This window comes from Cucurbita pepo, chromosome LG03 (genome assembly GCF_002806865.2).
Source record: "Cucurbita pepo subsp. pepo cultivar mu-cu-16 chromosome LG03, ASM280686v2, whole genome shotgun sequence".
In the NCBI taxonomy this organism is placed as follows: domain Eukaryota; kingdom Viridiplantae; phylum Streptophyta; class Magnoliopsida; order Cucurbitales; family Cucurbitaceae; genus Cucurbita; species Cucurbita pepo.
The window spans coordinates 7,197,173-7,214,041 of record NC_036640.1 but is presented as its reverse complement, the minus strand read 5'-3'; the positions used below and the strand labels follow the sequence as shown (position 1 = coordinate 7,214,041).

Sequence of the window (16,869 nt, the reverse complement as noted above, 5' to 3'; positions counted from 1 at the left end):
AGGATCCTATCATATTGGAAAAGAAAATCGGAGAATGTCTCACATCTTAGCCGTACATGTTCTCTGACTTATTTACGTGTCTTTTAAAAATTGAATGGTTTTTAAAAGTATTTTTGAAGGAATATTTTAGATAGATAAATAAAAAAATTTCAAATATGATAGAAAGAAAAAGAATAACTAAAAATCTTTCTGTAAAGAAAAAGAATATTTTCATAATTAGAATAATTATATTTAAAATATTTTAGATAGATAAATAAAAAAATTTCAAATAATAATATTTCAAAATATTTTAGATTGGTAAACTAAAAATTTTCAAATATGATATAAACGAAAAAGAATATTTTCATAATTAGAATAATAATATTTCAAAATATTTTAGATAAATAAAATAAATTTTTTTAAACATGATATAAAGAAAAAGAATATTTTCCTAATTTTCATAATTATATTTCAAAATATTTTAGCATCAAATATTATATAAAAAAAAAGTATTTATTTTAATTATGTAAATACTTTTTAAAAAGGTAAGATATAGTCGAAAAAGAAGAGAATATATGTATATAAAAGATTTTTTTTAACCATAGTATACTTAATATTTCACTAAATACCTAATATATCATTAGGCATGTAACTCGAAAAATTATAATATTTAAGTTTAAATATGTGTTTATTTGATTTTTAAAATTTTAAAAATAATATTTTTAGGTTCTAAAATTTAAAAATATTGGATAAATTAAAAGAGTTATTTAAATTTATGTTCGAGAGATAGGCAGCTGTTTTGTTAATAATTAAGTCTATTTAGAGTGTAAAATTTTTAATCGGTTGTCAAGTCTTAATTTTTTTTAAAAAAAAAAAAATAATTTATGAAAATTTGCATTCCTAATTTTAGGTAAACAGTAACTTCTAATTTAACTCTAAATAACATGACATAGGGCTCTCTTTTTAGAATTAAATATTATTGATTTTAAATTAAGAAAAGAAGAAAACTTTTTTTAGTTAAGATATATTTTAAATTTAAAGATTAAAAATAAGAATAGCTTTCAAATTATATATATATATATATATAATTAAATTAAAAATTAAATTAATTAATTTTGAACTATAGATTGTTATATATATTAAAGGCAATAATATAACAAAATAAAATACACTCAAACTTTGTACAAATAATTCCAAATCATAAATATATTAAAACCAAAACAACTTATAACATATAATAAATTAAACTTAGATCAGACTACTTCAATAATTTAAAAAGTGACTGAAAAAAGTTAGATATGTATAGACTACTTCAATAACTCTTAATCGTGATGTTGAGCTAGGATACGACTTGTTTTGTTTTCAGGTACTAAACCTTAGGGGTTATCATGTCATGCATCGTATTTTAGCCCAGAAAATCAGTATCCAAAGTAACCCTTATTTTTCTCCTTATGAGTGCATAGGTGGTGTCATCATAATCGTGGCATTCTGCTGGCAAATTGTGATGTAGGGCATTTCATTTAGGTGGGGGAAATAATAGGCCCATCATGGCATCCTGCTCATGGTACATATAGCTAGACATCCACCTAAAGAGGAATAGGGGCGTTGTTATACACCTCATGATAGGAGATAGTAGTTACTTCCGGCCTGAATCCCAACTTGTTAAGCATGTTATTTGCATTAACCTAGGTGTTTTCTTGGATTCTTGGTGATCCTAAGTTTTATGCATAATGTCTTGGTCAAGCTTGGAACTTAAAAGTTCTTCTTAGGAATAGCCCAACAAGATCTTGTGCACGTAGAATCTTATTAGCTACTAAGGATACATGTGGGGAATCTCTTATTTCATGGATACCTCGTTGGTCATCCCTGGAGGTAAAGTTGTATGGATCGTGATGAACGTTTTTCTCCATATCTTGGTTTCGCTACTTAATGTTTCCCAATGACTCCTAAACTTCACTACTTTATACAATCTCGATTCATACAACGTTTGATAATATTTGGAGGTCATTTAGGGCTTGTCAGTAGATAATCTTCCTTGGGGGCATTATGATCATTTTTCACAGTTACTTGGTTTTCCTACTCAACTTTATCCAATGACCACCAAATTTCATACATAACCTCAACATCCTATAATATACACCGTAAAATTTTATAAGCAGTGGAATTCATTTAGCAGATTATTTTAACGTTACCTAAATCTTGAGCAATTTGATTGGTTCGAGGTCTTAACTCACGGTTCTTCAGGTTTTTCTTTCATATAACCTTAATCCATACTTGGTTTAAGGCTCATATAGGAATCCAAGCGATTCCTACAAGTATTTGTTAAGAAAATTTTAAGGTGGTTACTTACCTCTTGTCCGATGTTCAGGATTTTGTTTCTTGAGCTTCCAGCACTCGTTTTCCTCCAAATTTTCTATAGTAGCTTCCTAATTGAGCCTAGTTTTTGAAACAATCGAGAATTGTGTGAGAACCAGCTAGAAAGGGTTTTAATTTGATGAAACCCAAAGAAGTTCGGTTTTAGGGTTGATGTGGCCGATTTAGTTGACAGCCATGTTATCGTCTTCTTCCTCCCGCAAGGGAAGGAGACGCTGCGTGGTAGTGCTCTGTGTTTGAAAACGGAGTCCGCCAGCCCATTCTAAAGCGTTTCTCCCCTCGATTTCTTCATGAAGCTTAAAGATAAATTGTCAAGGAAGAGTTTGGGATAGATATCTCACCTGCTCATGAACTACAATGTAAGTTACAAGCGTCCAAAGTCGGGGAAAAACTTATTTTGTCACCGAAGTAAACCAAAGAGATTTTGTTACTGGTTACAACGATGCAAGCGCTATCAGCCCACGCCTCCTTCACCAAAGATCTTCCTGAATCTCGAGCAATTTGATTAGTTTAGGGTCTTAACTCATGGTTCTTTAGATTTTTCTTTCATATAACCTTAATTCATACTTGGTTTAAGGCTTATATAGGAATCGGGCAATTCTTACAAGTATTTGTTCAGAAAATTCTAAGGTGGTTACTTACCTCTTGTTCGATGTTTGGGAACCTGTTTCTTGAGCTTCCAGCACTCGTTTTCCTCTAAATTTTCTATAGTAACTTCATAATTGAGCCTAGTTTTTGAAACCATTGAGAATTTTGTGAGAACCCGCTAGAAAGGGTTTTAATATGATGAAAAACCAAAGAAGGTCGGTTTTAGGGTTGATGTGGTCGGTTTAGTTGACAGCCACGTTATCGTCTTCTTCCTCCCCCAGGGGAAGGAGACGCTGCGCGGTAGTGCTCCTCCATTTGAAAACGGAGTCCGCCAGCCCATTCCAGAGCGATTCTCACCTCGATTTCTAAATGAAGCTTAAAGATAAATTGTCAAGGAAGAGTTTGGGATAGATATCTCACCTGCTCGTGAACTACAATGTAAGTTACAAGCGTCCAAAGTCGGGAAAAAACTTATTTTGTCACAGGAGCAAACCCAAGAGATTTTATTATTGGTTACGACGATGCTAGCGCTATCAACCCAAGCCTCCTTCACCAAAGATCTTCCTTGTACTTCCCTTAAACTAAAGGGATAATTCTTAGAAGATGTCTAGGCATGGTTGTGGTGAATTTTGAGTTCCTTCCCTCGGCAACTCAACCCAAAACACGTTTTTCTCTTCTATTAGATAGCTTGAACTAGGTCGTATTAGGCCTCGACTCCTTCATCAAACATACTCTACTTAGTCCCCTCAAACTATTGGAATCATCAATTTTGCGTATAAAGGGTTGTAAACAAGAATTTGAATTTCTTTCCCAAATCTTATCCGATATCGAATTTCTTCTTGTACACTCGCTTCTAAGGTCGTCTCCCTCCGCAGCCTCCTTCGAAAATGGTTCTTAAGTGTACATAAATCAATTGGGATAGGATTTGTCCGAAAAATATGCCTATAGCCTTGGATTGGATTTTGAGCATTCCTTTGAGTTCCTTTAACGGTGGACAGAGTTGGGGAATAGGATAGGGGTATTTTGAATCTTCCTTCCTTCACCAAACTTTTGGGTAATTCTCTTTGGAACGTGTAGGAACAAGTTTGAGATGGACTGTAGCTTCTAAACTTCGAGTAATTCTGAGAACTCTATACCCAAAATCTAAACGTTCATAACTCTCGAATGAGGCCTCGATTGAGCTCGTTTCTTGTTCCTATGAGTTGCCCCCACTTCATAATATATAGATAGATGATCCATTGCCATTGAAACGTCCAGAATAGCCACAATTCCATTCTTGTGCTTTTTTGGATCAATAGTAAAAATTCTCTACTCCGACTAGGGCCTTACGAACCTTGATTTTGAATTCTAGCCTTGGATGTGATGAGCTCTTAGTGTTTTGGATGTGATGAGCTGTTAGTGTTGTAGATCATATCCAATTTTAGAAGAAATCTAACGATTGAAATTTGAGTTTCAAAGGGTGACGAAATGTGAATCCTTGTCATTTTTCTTATCTTCAATCATTGATAAGAACAAAAAAAGTCAAACCTTCCCTCTGCCACTCAACCCAAAACACTTTTTTCTCTTCTATAGGATAGCTTGAACTAGGTCGTATTAGGTCTCGACTCCTTCATCAAATATACTCTATTTAGTCCCCTCAAACTATTGGAATCATCAATTTTGGGTATTAAGGGCCGTAAACAAGAATTAGAATTTCTTCTCCAAATCTTATCCGATATCAAATTTCTTGGAGTATGCTCGTTTCTAAGGTCATCTCCCTTCGCGGCCTTCTTTGAAAATGATCCTCAAGTGTATATAAATCAATTGGGATAGGATTTGTCCGACAAATGTGGCTATAGCCTTGGATTGGATTTTGAGCATTCCTTTGAGTTCCTNAGCGTCCAAAGTCGGGGAAAAACTTATTTTGTCACCGAAGTAAACCAAAGAGATTTTGTTACTGGTTACAACGATGCAAGCGCTATCAGCCCACGCCTCCTTCACCAAAGATCTTCCTGAATCTCGAGCAATTTGATTAGTTTAGGGTCTTAACTCATGGTTCTTTAGATTTTTCTTTCATATAACCTTAATTCATACTTGGTTTAAGGCTTATATAGGAATCGGGCAATTCTTACAAGTATTTGTTCAGAAAATTCTAAGGTGGTTACTTACCTCTTGTTCGATGTTTGGGAACCTGTTTCTTGAGCTTCCAGCACTCGTTTTCCTCTAAATTTTCTATAGTAACTTCATAATTGAGCCTAGTTTTTGAAACCATTGAGAATTTTGTGAGAACCCGCTAGAAAGGGTTTTAATATGATGAAAAACCAAAGAAGGTCGGTTTTAGGGTTGATGTGGTCGGTTTAGTTGACAGCCACGTTATCGTCTTCTTCCTCCCCCAGGGGAAGGAGACGCTGCGCGGTAGTGCTCCTCCATTTGAAAACGGAGTCCGCCAGCCCATTCCAGAGCGATTCTCACCTCGATTTCTAAATGAAGCTTAAAGATAAATTGTCAAGGAAGAGTTTGGGATAGATATCTCACCTGCTCGTGAACTACAATGTAAGTTACAAGCGTCCAAAGTCGGGAAAAAACTTATTTTGTCACAGGAGCAAACCCAAGAGATTTTATTATTGGTTACGACGATGCTAGCGCTATCAACCCAAGCCTCCTTCACCAAAGATCTTCCTTGTACTTCCCTTAAACTAAAGGGATAATTCTTAGAAGATGTCTAGGCATGGTTGTGGTGAATTTTGAGTTCCTTCCCTCGGCAACTCAACCCAAAACACGTTTTTCTCTTCTATTAGATAGCTTGAACTAGGTCGTATTAGGCCTCGACTCCTTCATCAAACATACTCTACTTAGTCCCCTCAAACTATTGGAATCATCAATTTTGCGTATAAAGGGTTGTAAACAAGAATTTGAATTTCTTTCCCAAATCTTATCCGATATCGAATTTCTTCTTGTACACTCGCTTCTAAGGTCGTCTCCCTCCGCAGCCTCCTTCGAAAATGGTTCTTAAGTGTACATAAATCAATTGGGATAGGATTTGTCCGAAAAATATGCCTATAGCCTTGGATTGGATTTTGAGCATTCCTTTGAGTTCCTTTAACGGTGGACAGAGTTGGGGAATAGGATAGGGGTATTTTGAATCTTCCTTCCTTCACCAAACTTTTGGGTAATTCTCTTTGGAACGTGTAGGAACAAGTTTGAGATGGACTGTAGCTTCTAAACTTCGAGTAATTCTGAGAACTCTATACCCAAAATCTAAACGTTCATAACTCTCGAATGAGGCCTCGATTGAGCTCGTTTCTTGTTCCTATGAGTTGCCCCCACTTCATAATATATAGATAGATGATCCATTGCCATTGAAACGTCCAGAATAGCCACAATTCCATTCTTGTGCTTTTTTGGATCAATAGTAAAAATTCTCTACTCCGACTAGGGCCTTACGAACCTTGATTTTGAATTCTAGCCTTGGATGTGATGAGCTCTTAGTGTTTTGGATGTGATGAGCTGTTAGTGTTGTAGATCATATCCAATTTTAGAAGAAATCTAACGATTGAAATTTGAGTTTCAAAGGGTGACGAAATGTGAATCCTTGTCATTTTTCTTATCTTCAATCATTGATAAGAACAAAAAAAGTCAAACCTTCCCTCTGCCACTCAACCCAAAACACTTTTTTCTCTTCTATAGGATAGCTTGAACTAGGTCGTATTAGGTCTCGACTCCTTCATCAAATATACTCTATTTAGTCCCCTCAAACTATTGGAATCATCAATTTTGGGTATTAAGGGCCGTAAACAAGAATTAGAATTTCTTCTCCAAATCTTATCCGATATCAAATTTCTTGGAGTATGCTCGTTTCTAAGGTCATCTCCCTTCGCGGCCTTCTTTGAAAATGATCCTCAAGTGTATATAAATCAATTGGGATAGGATTTGTCCGACAAATGTGGCTATAGCCTTGGATTGGATTTTGAGCATTCCTTTGAGTTCCTTTCATGGCGGACAGAGTTGGGGAATAGGATAGGGGTGTTTTAAATCTTCCTTCCTTCACCAAACCTTTGGATAATTCTCTTTGAAAGGTGTAGGAACAAGTTTGAGAAAGAAAGATGGACTGTAGCTTCTAAACTTGGAGTAATTCCAAGAACTCTATACCCAAAATCTAAATGTTCATAACTCTCGAATGAGGTCTCGATTGAGCTCGTTTCTTGTTTCTATGAGTTTCTCCCACTTCTTAATATATAGATAGATGATTCATCGCCATTGAAACGTCCAGAATAGCCACAATTCCATTCTTGCATTTTTTTGGATCTATAGCAAAAATTCTCTACTCCAACCCGAGCCTTACGAACCTTGATTTTGAATTCTAGCCGTTGGATGTGATGAGCTGTTAGTGTTGTAGATCATATCCAATTTTAGAAGAAATCTAACAGTTGAAATTTGAGTTTCGAAGTGTGACCGAAATTGGAATCCTTGTCATTTTTCTTATCTTCAATCATTGATAAGAACAAAAAAAGTCAAGTGCACATGGCTATGGTAGACGCTAAGATTCTGGTCAGAGTGGCATTCTTGTAATTATCCATTCATTTAGGGGCATTTTGGTAATTTACCATTTTTAAAAATTTATTTTAACATTATTTTTTTTTTAAAATCCAGAATTTTTCCATTTTTCTCATTTTCTTTTTCCAATTTTTCTTATTTCTTGTTTTTCAACCTCTTATAACCTAGCATAAACTACCTCATTTACAATTTGAATTTTTAGGTGTTACACTAACATTGTATCAAATAATTATTAATTGTGGATAATTTTAAAAAAATAAATTATTTTTTTTTAACAACTCGACAACTCAACTCGAACATAAAGGGTTGAGTTGTAAATTTTGTTGGGTTGGTCCAAAAACTTCCCTCAACCAAACCAACCCAACCCAACCTAACCTAATCTGACTCATGTACACTCATAATAGTAAGACCTACAAATTGGGTAGATTGATAGGAGTATATCTTTGCCAACAAAGGAGATTAAGAGTGCAACAAGTGGTAAATACCAATTACATTCCATAATGTGATCTTTGGTTGTGCCCTATTTAACTTTGCTCTAGGCGTGAATTAGGGGATACTTTCGTAGTAGCCGAGAATCCTTAATTGATATTAACTTTGCTCTAGTGGTTGATATTAACTTTCTCCAATCACAATTTGCCAATAGGATACCACAATTATAACGACGCCACTCATATATTCATGGGGAGAAAATTAAAGGTTAATTTTGAAGAGTTTTTAAGACTAAAATACGATGCATGACATGACAACCTTTGGGGTTTAGTTCCTGAAAATGAAACAAGAAGACATATTCTAGCTCAAGGTCTAGACATGCTCCAAATTACCAACTATTTTCTATAAGGCCTATTCTAAATGACATGAGGATAAGTTCAAGATTTAAAGTTGATTGAAGCAAGTTTGGAACCTAAACCAAGATAGAACTTAAGAAAACGCCTAAAGGAAACACCTCAAGACTCAAGACCCTTCTAGAATCCTCTAAGGAATCCATTATGAATCTATAACTTTCTAGAATAACTAATGCTAGTTATTATGGTGGGTTCAAATGATTATGAATACAAATTATAACTTATGCCTCAAGAAAATAAGAACCTTAGAAACTTATAAGATTGAGAACTAAGAACAATACCATTCAAGCTCTACAACTACCAAAGTATTCAAGCTCTCCAACTACCAAAGTAAGAAGAATGCTAGATACACTCAAGGATAAAGGACCAAGGTTCTCAAACTCAGAAGCTCAAGAATGCTATGTAATACTCTAAGCATGTCCAATTGTGACTCATGACCTCCCACAATGCGGTGCTTCCAGAGGCCATATTTCCTCTTCTAGGCGGGATGCCCTACATCATGTTTCCTTTGCAGGATGTCATGTTTGGCCTCATGTTTCCCTCGCCTAGATGAGATGCCTTACACCATGTTATGGGTACCTAATGATTTGCAGGATGCCATGTTCATGTATGCACCGATCAAGTGACCTTTATGGTATATGTGACGTTCATGCATGCATCAATCACGTGACCTTTATGGTCTATGCCATGTTCATGCATACATCGATCACGTGACCTTTATGGTCTATCATGGGGAGGAATCTAGGGCCACGATGGAACAAGAAGATAGTAAGTTACCTTAGCCAAGAATCAATAACCTCCTAAGACCTCCCACGATACATCATGCTCATGACTTAGGCTATATTTCTTGGAACACATGAAGCCATGGGCGTAGGTACTAAGACTGTTGGCTCTTTGGCCTTGATCTCACTTTAATTAATTTCAATCAATTAATTGATGTTTTGATGATAACAAACCTACTTTTTAATTATTAACTATTTTCAGTATTTTGAACTGTCCACAATATAAGGTCGGGAATAACAATTTCAACGACTTTTCAATTACTCAAATCAGAGCTAAAACGAAGAAATTACAGTCGAGACAACATACCCGACGTGATGATGTGGCAGCAAAATCAAAATGATGAACAAATCAAAATATATCAAAGTATGACATTTATGATTTTGGGAGAGTAACAAATGGTGGAGTTTTTCTTATTACTATATTTTTAAATAAAGTTATTTTTACAAAATATAAATTTGAATCTAACCGTTACTCACATCGATTTTTATTATTATTATATTATTATATTTATAATAAATTTTGAATTTCATTTGACCGTTACTCACATAACTTTTTATTATTATTATATTATATTACTATTATATTAAAATTTTGAAATAAATGAATTTAGAAAATTTTCTTATTTATTTACTTTTAATCTCCACCTTCCATTATTCCTAACACAATCCAATGGTCAATATTCAATCCTACATTTTGCCACTTTTCTCCTCTATATAAACTCATCTTCCCCACATTTTAAAATACACAACTTACATACATTCTCCAATCCTCATTTGTTCAAAGTCTCCATTGTTTGTTGCTCTCTCCAAGCTTACAAGTTTATTTCTTTTCATCTTATTCTTGAGAGGGATTATTATTGTATTGTGAGGAAATAGTTGTGAGTATCCCAAATTGTAAATCTACTCTTTGAGAGAGTTGTGGTGTGTTATTATCAAACTCAAATACTTGTATCGGTTTGATCCTGCGCCGTGGAAAGGATTGAGTTTGCTCTTGAACTCGTAAAAAGAGCGGTGTAGCGGTTTGGCTCAGATCCGTGGAAAGAGTCGAGAAAGTTCTTTATTCAAATTCCCAAGAGGCGCTTGGGGAGTGGAGTAGGTCGAGTTTGACCGAACCACTATAAAACTACGGTGTCATTTTCTCTAACTCTTTCCTATTTAATTTCAAAATTATTATTGTGATTTATTGCATGTTCTACTTGATTATTGTTTTGACTTGAATTACTTTGTTATAGTAATTATCATCTTCTACTTATTTGTAAAAAGTTTCATCATTAGAAAAATTAATCACGTTTAAACACTTTTATCGTTAAAACCCTATTCACCCCCCCTCTAGGATTGCCATACCGATCCAACAAAGACTATGTCGCTTGAAACGCATGAAGCCTCGAACATAAGTTGACAGGTTTATGTCTAGTACCGTAAATCCTAAGGGGAATTTCTTAGAGAACGAATGAAGAAACAAAACAAGAACCTAGAAAGAACCAAGAATAAGAGAAAGATCAAGGACCAGAACATGGATCAAGATCCAAGTTATAAGGACAAGAACCAAGAACCAAGAACCATAATACTAAGGCCCTTAAGAGAATAACCAAGGTTTCAGAATCCAAGGACCAATGTCCTCGGGATAGAACATGATAAGAACCCACTAGTCAAGAACAAGAACTACAGGGCCTAAGTACTTACGACAAGAACAAGAACAAGAACAAGAAAAGAAAGAGTGTGGTACCCTAACATATCAAGGACACGATTAAGATGCATATTGAGTCTTTGTACTCATTCCTTATTCTCCATTTTTTTTTCAGGTAATAAGGAGCTGGTCGAGGTCGGGAGCGGACTTTGGAGTAGGTGTCATAGACAAACCTCACTAGTCGTCCTCAACCCTTTTATTTTAAAATGTCGTGTGTTGTTCCTTATTTTGTAATTTAATAGCTGCATTGTGTTTTAAATACTTTGAATAAAAATTATTTAATATAATGTATGTTATGTTTTAAATTTGGTTTGTTTTACTTCGCGAAAAATTTACTCGTCTTTTTGGAGTCATCGAGTCAGCCCGGTCCTTATAACACCCTAGGCCTCTTCTCGAAGCATCGCTATAGATGACAAAGTTCCCTGAATTATCTGATTGGGTGAGAACCAGAGCTGTTACCAACTTGTCCTTAAACTTTATGAAGCTTTTCTCACATGTTGATGTCAAAGTGAAAGTCTTACCTTTTTTTACTGAGATGGGCAACCGTTGCTGGTAGTTTGGAATAGTCCTTTATGAACCTTATGTAGTAGCCTGTCAATCTTAGAAAGCTCTTGACCTCAGTGACCGAGGTTGGTCCGGACCACTTCATAACTGCCTCAACTTTGACCGAGTCTACAAAAATACCCTCTTTCGGCATGACATGTAATGCCTCTAATTTTCTTAACCTAATTAGTGACGTCACCCATGCATACATAAATCATTACGCAGAAGCTCATCATAAATAACGTTGGAAAACACAACAAAGTCTTTCATAAAGGTCCGAAAATCCAAAACAAACCTATCTCTGAAAACAAAACCTTCAGTAACTGAATTCAAAACGAATCTAATTAAAACAATGTTCAATGCACTAACTTAAATCAACCAAATAATGTAAATTACTAAAAATGTCCCCTCTTCAACTTTCATGGTGTCTTCAGCTCCACCGTCAACCGTACATTGGCGCCTTACCTTTACCTGAAAAATGTAGGTAGCACCTGGCTTAGTATTTTATGAAATACTCAGTCAGCCACCCCATTGTTGAGGTTAGAAATGCAAACACATGTAACATATGAGCCGGATCTAACTTTTCATAAACTTGACATGGCCTTGGGCGCTTTTCTATTTCAGGTAGGGTTGGATGTGTGGTACTCATTCACACACGGTCCATGTACGCGTACATGGACTCACCAGGCAGGCTCGTATACATACCCCCTGGCCCTGGCTTGGTCGGGCACAACGTGTTACACGTCACCAAACACCACAGAACAAAAAAGGACCCGCATGATATCATGGCGAACATAAATATCGTAATTCATTCTTTCGTAACATAAAGGGGACTTATCCCAATTCAAATGACATACATAAATGCATGAGGTCCCTTAACATATCAAACATGGCATTACATAGGTGTTGCTAACATCACATATACGTTTCTTACATTACATGGCATCTCACATGACTTACATTACATGGCATATTACATAACATGAAAATACATTCCAGTTACATAAGCATCTCATGACATGACTCGATAATACTACGTGTATCCATGACATCGATCAACATTTTTCATGACATATAATACTAGCAGATCAACCATCTTTTCATAGCATAAACAATCAACAGTCAACATCATCTATGACTTTTCATAGCGTAAACAATCAACAGTCAACATAATCCATAGCTTTTCATAGCATAAACAGTCACATAATTCATACATCATATAGTCATCACAATAAATATGGTGCATGCAAAGGCCACAGGGCACGCACCATCATACAACACGTAGTAAGCTAACTCCAACAGTAAGGTCACTTACCTCAATGGCCTTGGTCGAAGTCACTCATAACAAGCTAATTCCAACAGTTAAATACGTCCTATAATAACCACATAAAAACTTAGGAACCTTTCATAACATACCCTAGCTAAATCTCATGCTATTTATCAAAATAAACTCCCAACACAATCTGTGTTTGACGATTAGGAACCATACTGACCTCAGATGATAAAATTAAGGGCCGAAAACCTTAGAATCGATATATTATAGTGATATCGAGCCATTAAGTCGAGCTGTCGAGCCGACCAACTAAGCCGCCAAGCCCAGCCGCCGTACACATCAAGCCGAGTCGAGAGCACGCATGCAGAGCCGAGACCGAGGCAACAGGCGCACGTCTATGCTGGGCCAAAATGCACAGGGCCCGCGTTCGTCCGTGGGCTGGTTCAGAGGTCGAAACCCGACCCGACTCTACGTCTCCTTCTCCCAAACCCTCACGAAAACCCTAATTTGATGTGCCGCTGCTATCGACAACACAATCTCCTCCATTTTCGACGACGGTCAGGTGGCATCCTCGTCCTTTGCTTCCGACAGTTTCCTTCTCCGACGCAGCAATTCCGACGTCGACGCTAACTTCCACTCGACTCTTCCTCCAAAATAGCAACACAATCGATTTCGATAACTTGTCGAAAAAGAAAACCACCTAGTGAACCAACCGACACGGTCTTTCCCTCTAATACTCTAAGTTTTCCCGTTCTTTCAGACACCTTCGAAAACATAAACAAGTTTGGAGAGCAAAAGTCGTTTTCAAGGAAGGAGAAGGTTGAATATAGGAATATAAAATATTTCATAACATTTCCAATAAGGCAATAATTGTTGGAGTGAGAATAAATGCATACCATTGATTTATAGAAATAAAAATCAAATCTTAACCAAATAAGGCAAAAATGGAAAATCTGAATAGTTACATTATCCCCTCCTAAAAAGTACTTTCATCCTCCCAAGTCTCCAAAAAAAAACAATTCTAGATACTTTTCTCTTATCTCATCCCCTTGTTCCCATTACCTAGCTTCCCCTACTAGTTTCTAGAATCCTTTGTGCCACCTCCCGAGCAATCCTTGACCATGTGGTCCTCCTTTCCACACCGAAAACAGGCCCTAATGTGACTTAAACATTGACTCCAGTGATTTTTCCCACGCTTATTACACTTAGGTTTGTCGTCTAATTTATTTTCATGTTCGGGACAACGCTTTTGTCCCACTGACGATGAAGGGGGTTTACACGAACTATCAGGTCCTTCCATAGACTTAGTTGCTCTCATGGTGGTAGTGTAAGTGGTAGGCGCAATCGCCTCAACAATGTTACGAATCTTCGTGTCTAACCCCAGCACAAATCGTCTTGTTGTCCGGTAGTCTGTGTTCACCAACTCTGGGGCAAATCGCTTTAGTTTAGAAAATTATCTGGCATAAGTAGTAACACTACGCCCCCTCTAACTCAATTGAGTGAACACCTGTTGTTTTCGCAGCTGAACATCCTCTGGATAATATTCTTCAATAAAGACACTCTTGAATTCTGCCCACGAGACTGCACCTCCCTCATGAATAATAATGTCAAGGGTGGCCTGCCACCACAATTCCGCATCCTCACGCAGTATAAACATAGCACACTCCACCCTATGGGCCTCAGGGCAGTTGGTCAACCCAAATACAGTCTCAATAGATCTCAACCACATCTGTGCCATAGTTGAATCGTCAGATGTCCCCTTAAAAGTTCAAGGGTCACCCCTCTTGAAATTTCGCAAGTACTTAGCTTCCATGGTTGATGTAGAAGCATTTGCTTGCTGGTTGGCAGTCAGATTTTGTATCACAGCTTGCAATGCATCTACTAGGGCAGTTGTAAGGTTTGGTGTGGCCTGAGGTGCCGCGGGTGACGGAAGAGGTTGATCTACAGAACCCTCACGTCCCCAACTACGTCCCCTTCCAACCCTTCCTCTACCCCTAGGTGACATCTAAATAGTGCACGTAACTACTAATTCACATACTCATCTAATAGATTCTATAAACATTCGTAATTATGCAAATCACTCGTACATACAACTATAGCATTAACATAACCATCCNCTATTGATCCTCTAATGAACAATTAGTTTGTCGTCCAACCAGTAAACCGAATCCCTCCCAGGCCAATGAGAGAGTGGGGCCCCTTGTTTAAGGCCTAGAGTCCGTACTTAAGGGAACTACCTCTCTTCTATCCCTAAAANAGATATAACACATGTACTGATGGTGTTAATATAACACATGCGGAAGCAATTTGAATCTTAGGCACTCTTATAACATCAATTATAGTAAATAACTAGCATGTTCATAAGTATAAAAACTCAAGGTGTTTGAGTATAGTCTTTTGTAGTTCAAATTCCTTTTTCCTCACGAATCGGTTTCGAACCACCACTATTGTCTTCTCCACTATTCTCCAGCCTTAGAACGGGATTGTGGAATCCGGAGAGTGACTAAACTTAGGAGAGATTTAGTATATATGAAGAGAGAGTTTGTGAGAGTTTTTCTTTCTTAAGGTTTTTAAGTTTCATGTACCTTGATCATTCTATTTATATAGTCATATTTGCATGTTCATGCAAATTTGAGATCACCAAATTTTGACACTCAAAATTCCACTCAAATGTTTGGGATGATGTGGCAAGCATGCTAACCAAATTTTGACACTCAAAATTCCACTCAAATTTGTGGGGTTTATTTGGCAAGCATGCAAGTTTGGTTAAACCAAATTTTGACGCTTCAACATTCCACTAACTCCAACATGGATTTTTCCATTAAGTGAAGTTCACCTTTTGACTTTCTTCATTCTAATTCAACAATTAATTTGAATAATTAATTTCAAATTAAAGTAATATTAAATGATTAATTAAACTATTTAATTAATATTTAATATTAATTCAAATGTCAATCCCAATCAATTTCGACACATNATATTCACTACTACATGCATCATTTAACTAAGAAACTTTAATTCTTAAATAGGCATACCTGATGGTGACGTTGCGTTTGCTAGAGAACCATGGAAGTACGTTAGGCCAACATTGTAAGCTAGTCTACAAGACCTATAACCTAGAGATCTGATACCAACTGTAACGCCCCTAATTTTCTAAACCTAATTNTCTGATTCTCACTTTTTGTTTAGTTCGTAAATAAAACAAAAATGTGGTTAAATATATCATTTATATGTAGCGCATATTCCCTAATTTGAATTTGAACACTTCGAACTCACTCGTCACACTGTTCTATGGTTTAGTCTGATATGAGTTAGCAAAGGGACCTAATGGACCTATAGATCATGGGCCCGGTTAAACTTATTAACCTTGTTAACCAACATTCGTTAACTNTTCATGACGTCATCCATGCATACATAAATCATTACGCGGAAACTCATCATAAATAACCTTGAAAAACAAAACCAAGTCTTTCATAAAGGTCCGAAAATCCAAAACAAACCTATCTTTGAAAACAAAACCTTCAGTAACTGAATTCAAAACGAATCTAATTAAAACAATGTTCAGTGCTTTAACTTAAATCAACCAAATAACGTAAACTACTAAAAATGTCCCCTCTTCAACTTCCATGGTATCCTCAGCTCCACCGTCAACCGTACATTGGCACCTTGCCTTTACCTGAAAAATGTAGGTAGAACGTGGCTTGAGTATTTTATGAAATACTCAGTAAGTCACCCATTGTTGGGGTTTGAAATGCAAACACATGCAACATATGAGCGGGATCATCTTGCTGGACTCTAATTGGTATAACGAGACATTAAGCACTCTACCCTTGTGTAAGAAACTAGTCTTCAAAACTATGGACCATTTGCATTGGCTTAAAATATTGATCTAGTTTTTCATATGAAATCCGACAATGAAACAAAGACCCACCTTGTACGATGACTTTGATCACCTCTCTAAACGACTTTGGTGACTAATTACTCATGTACGAAATGTGTAATGCTTTTGATGTACGAAACGTGACTTTGTTGACTAATTACTCATGTATGAAATGTGAAATTTAAAATAAAATTAACCTTAGTCTTGCATGATTAATTTAATGCTTTTGAATAAACTTACAAATTGAAATAAAACGAAAAACAATACAAAATGAAATGCACTATATGTACTTAATAAAAATGCAATTAACCTATACTAAATTATAGTATACTAAAAATTAAATACGAAACTATCCTAAGCATGTGTCACAGTCTCTAGTTGCGATGTCA

At 36.2% G+C, this 16,869-nt stretch overlaps 1 protein-coding gene across 1 annotated transcript; it reads right to left on the bottom strand.

Moving 5' to 3' along the window:
* Nucleotides 1-13,675: 13,675 nt before the first annotated feature.
* Nucleotides 13,676-14,338, bottom strand: LOC111789770. The gene is made up of 2 exons (XM_023670453.1): nt 14,108-14,338; nt 13,676-14,038 (listed from the first exon to the last, which is right to left on the bottom strand). Exons 1-2 carry the CDS (start codon nt 14,336-14,338, stop codon nt 13,676-13,678), a joined length of 594 nt encoding a protein of 197 aa, XP_023526221.1.
* Between the last annotated feature and the right edge of the window lie 2,531 nt (nt 14,339-16,869).

Coding starts and splice junctions, on each gene's coding strand:
- LOC111789770 (XM_023670453.1), bottom strand. CDS start 14,338: ATGGCACAGATGTGGTTGAGATCTATTGAGACTGTATTTGGGTTGACC. Junction 14,039..14,107: donor TTCAGCTGCGAAAACAACAG/GTGTTCACTCAA, acceptor TCTAAACTAAAG/CGATTTGCCCCAGAGTTGGT.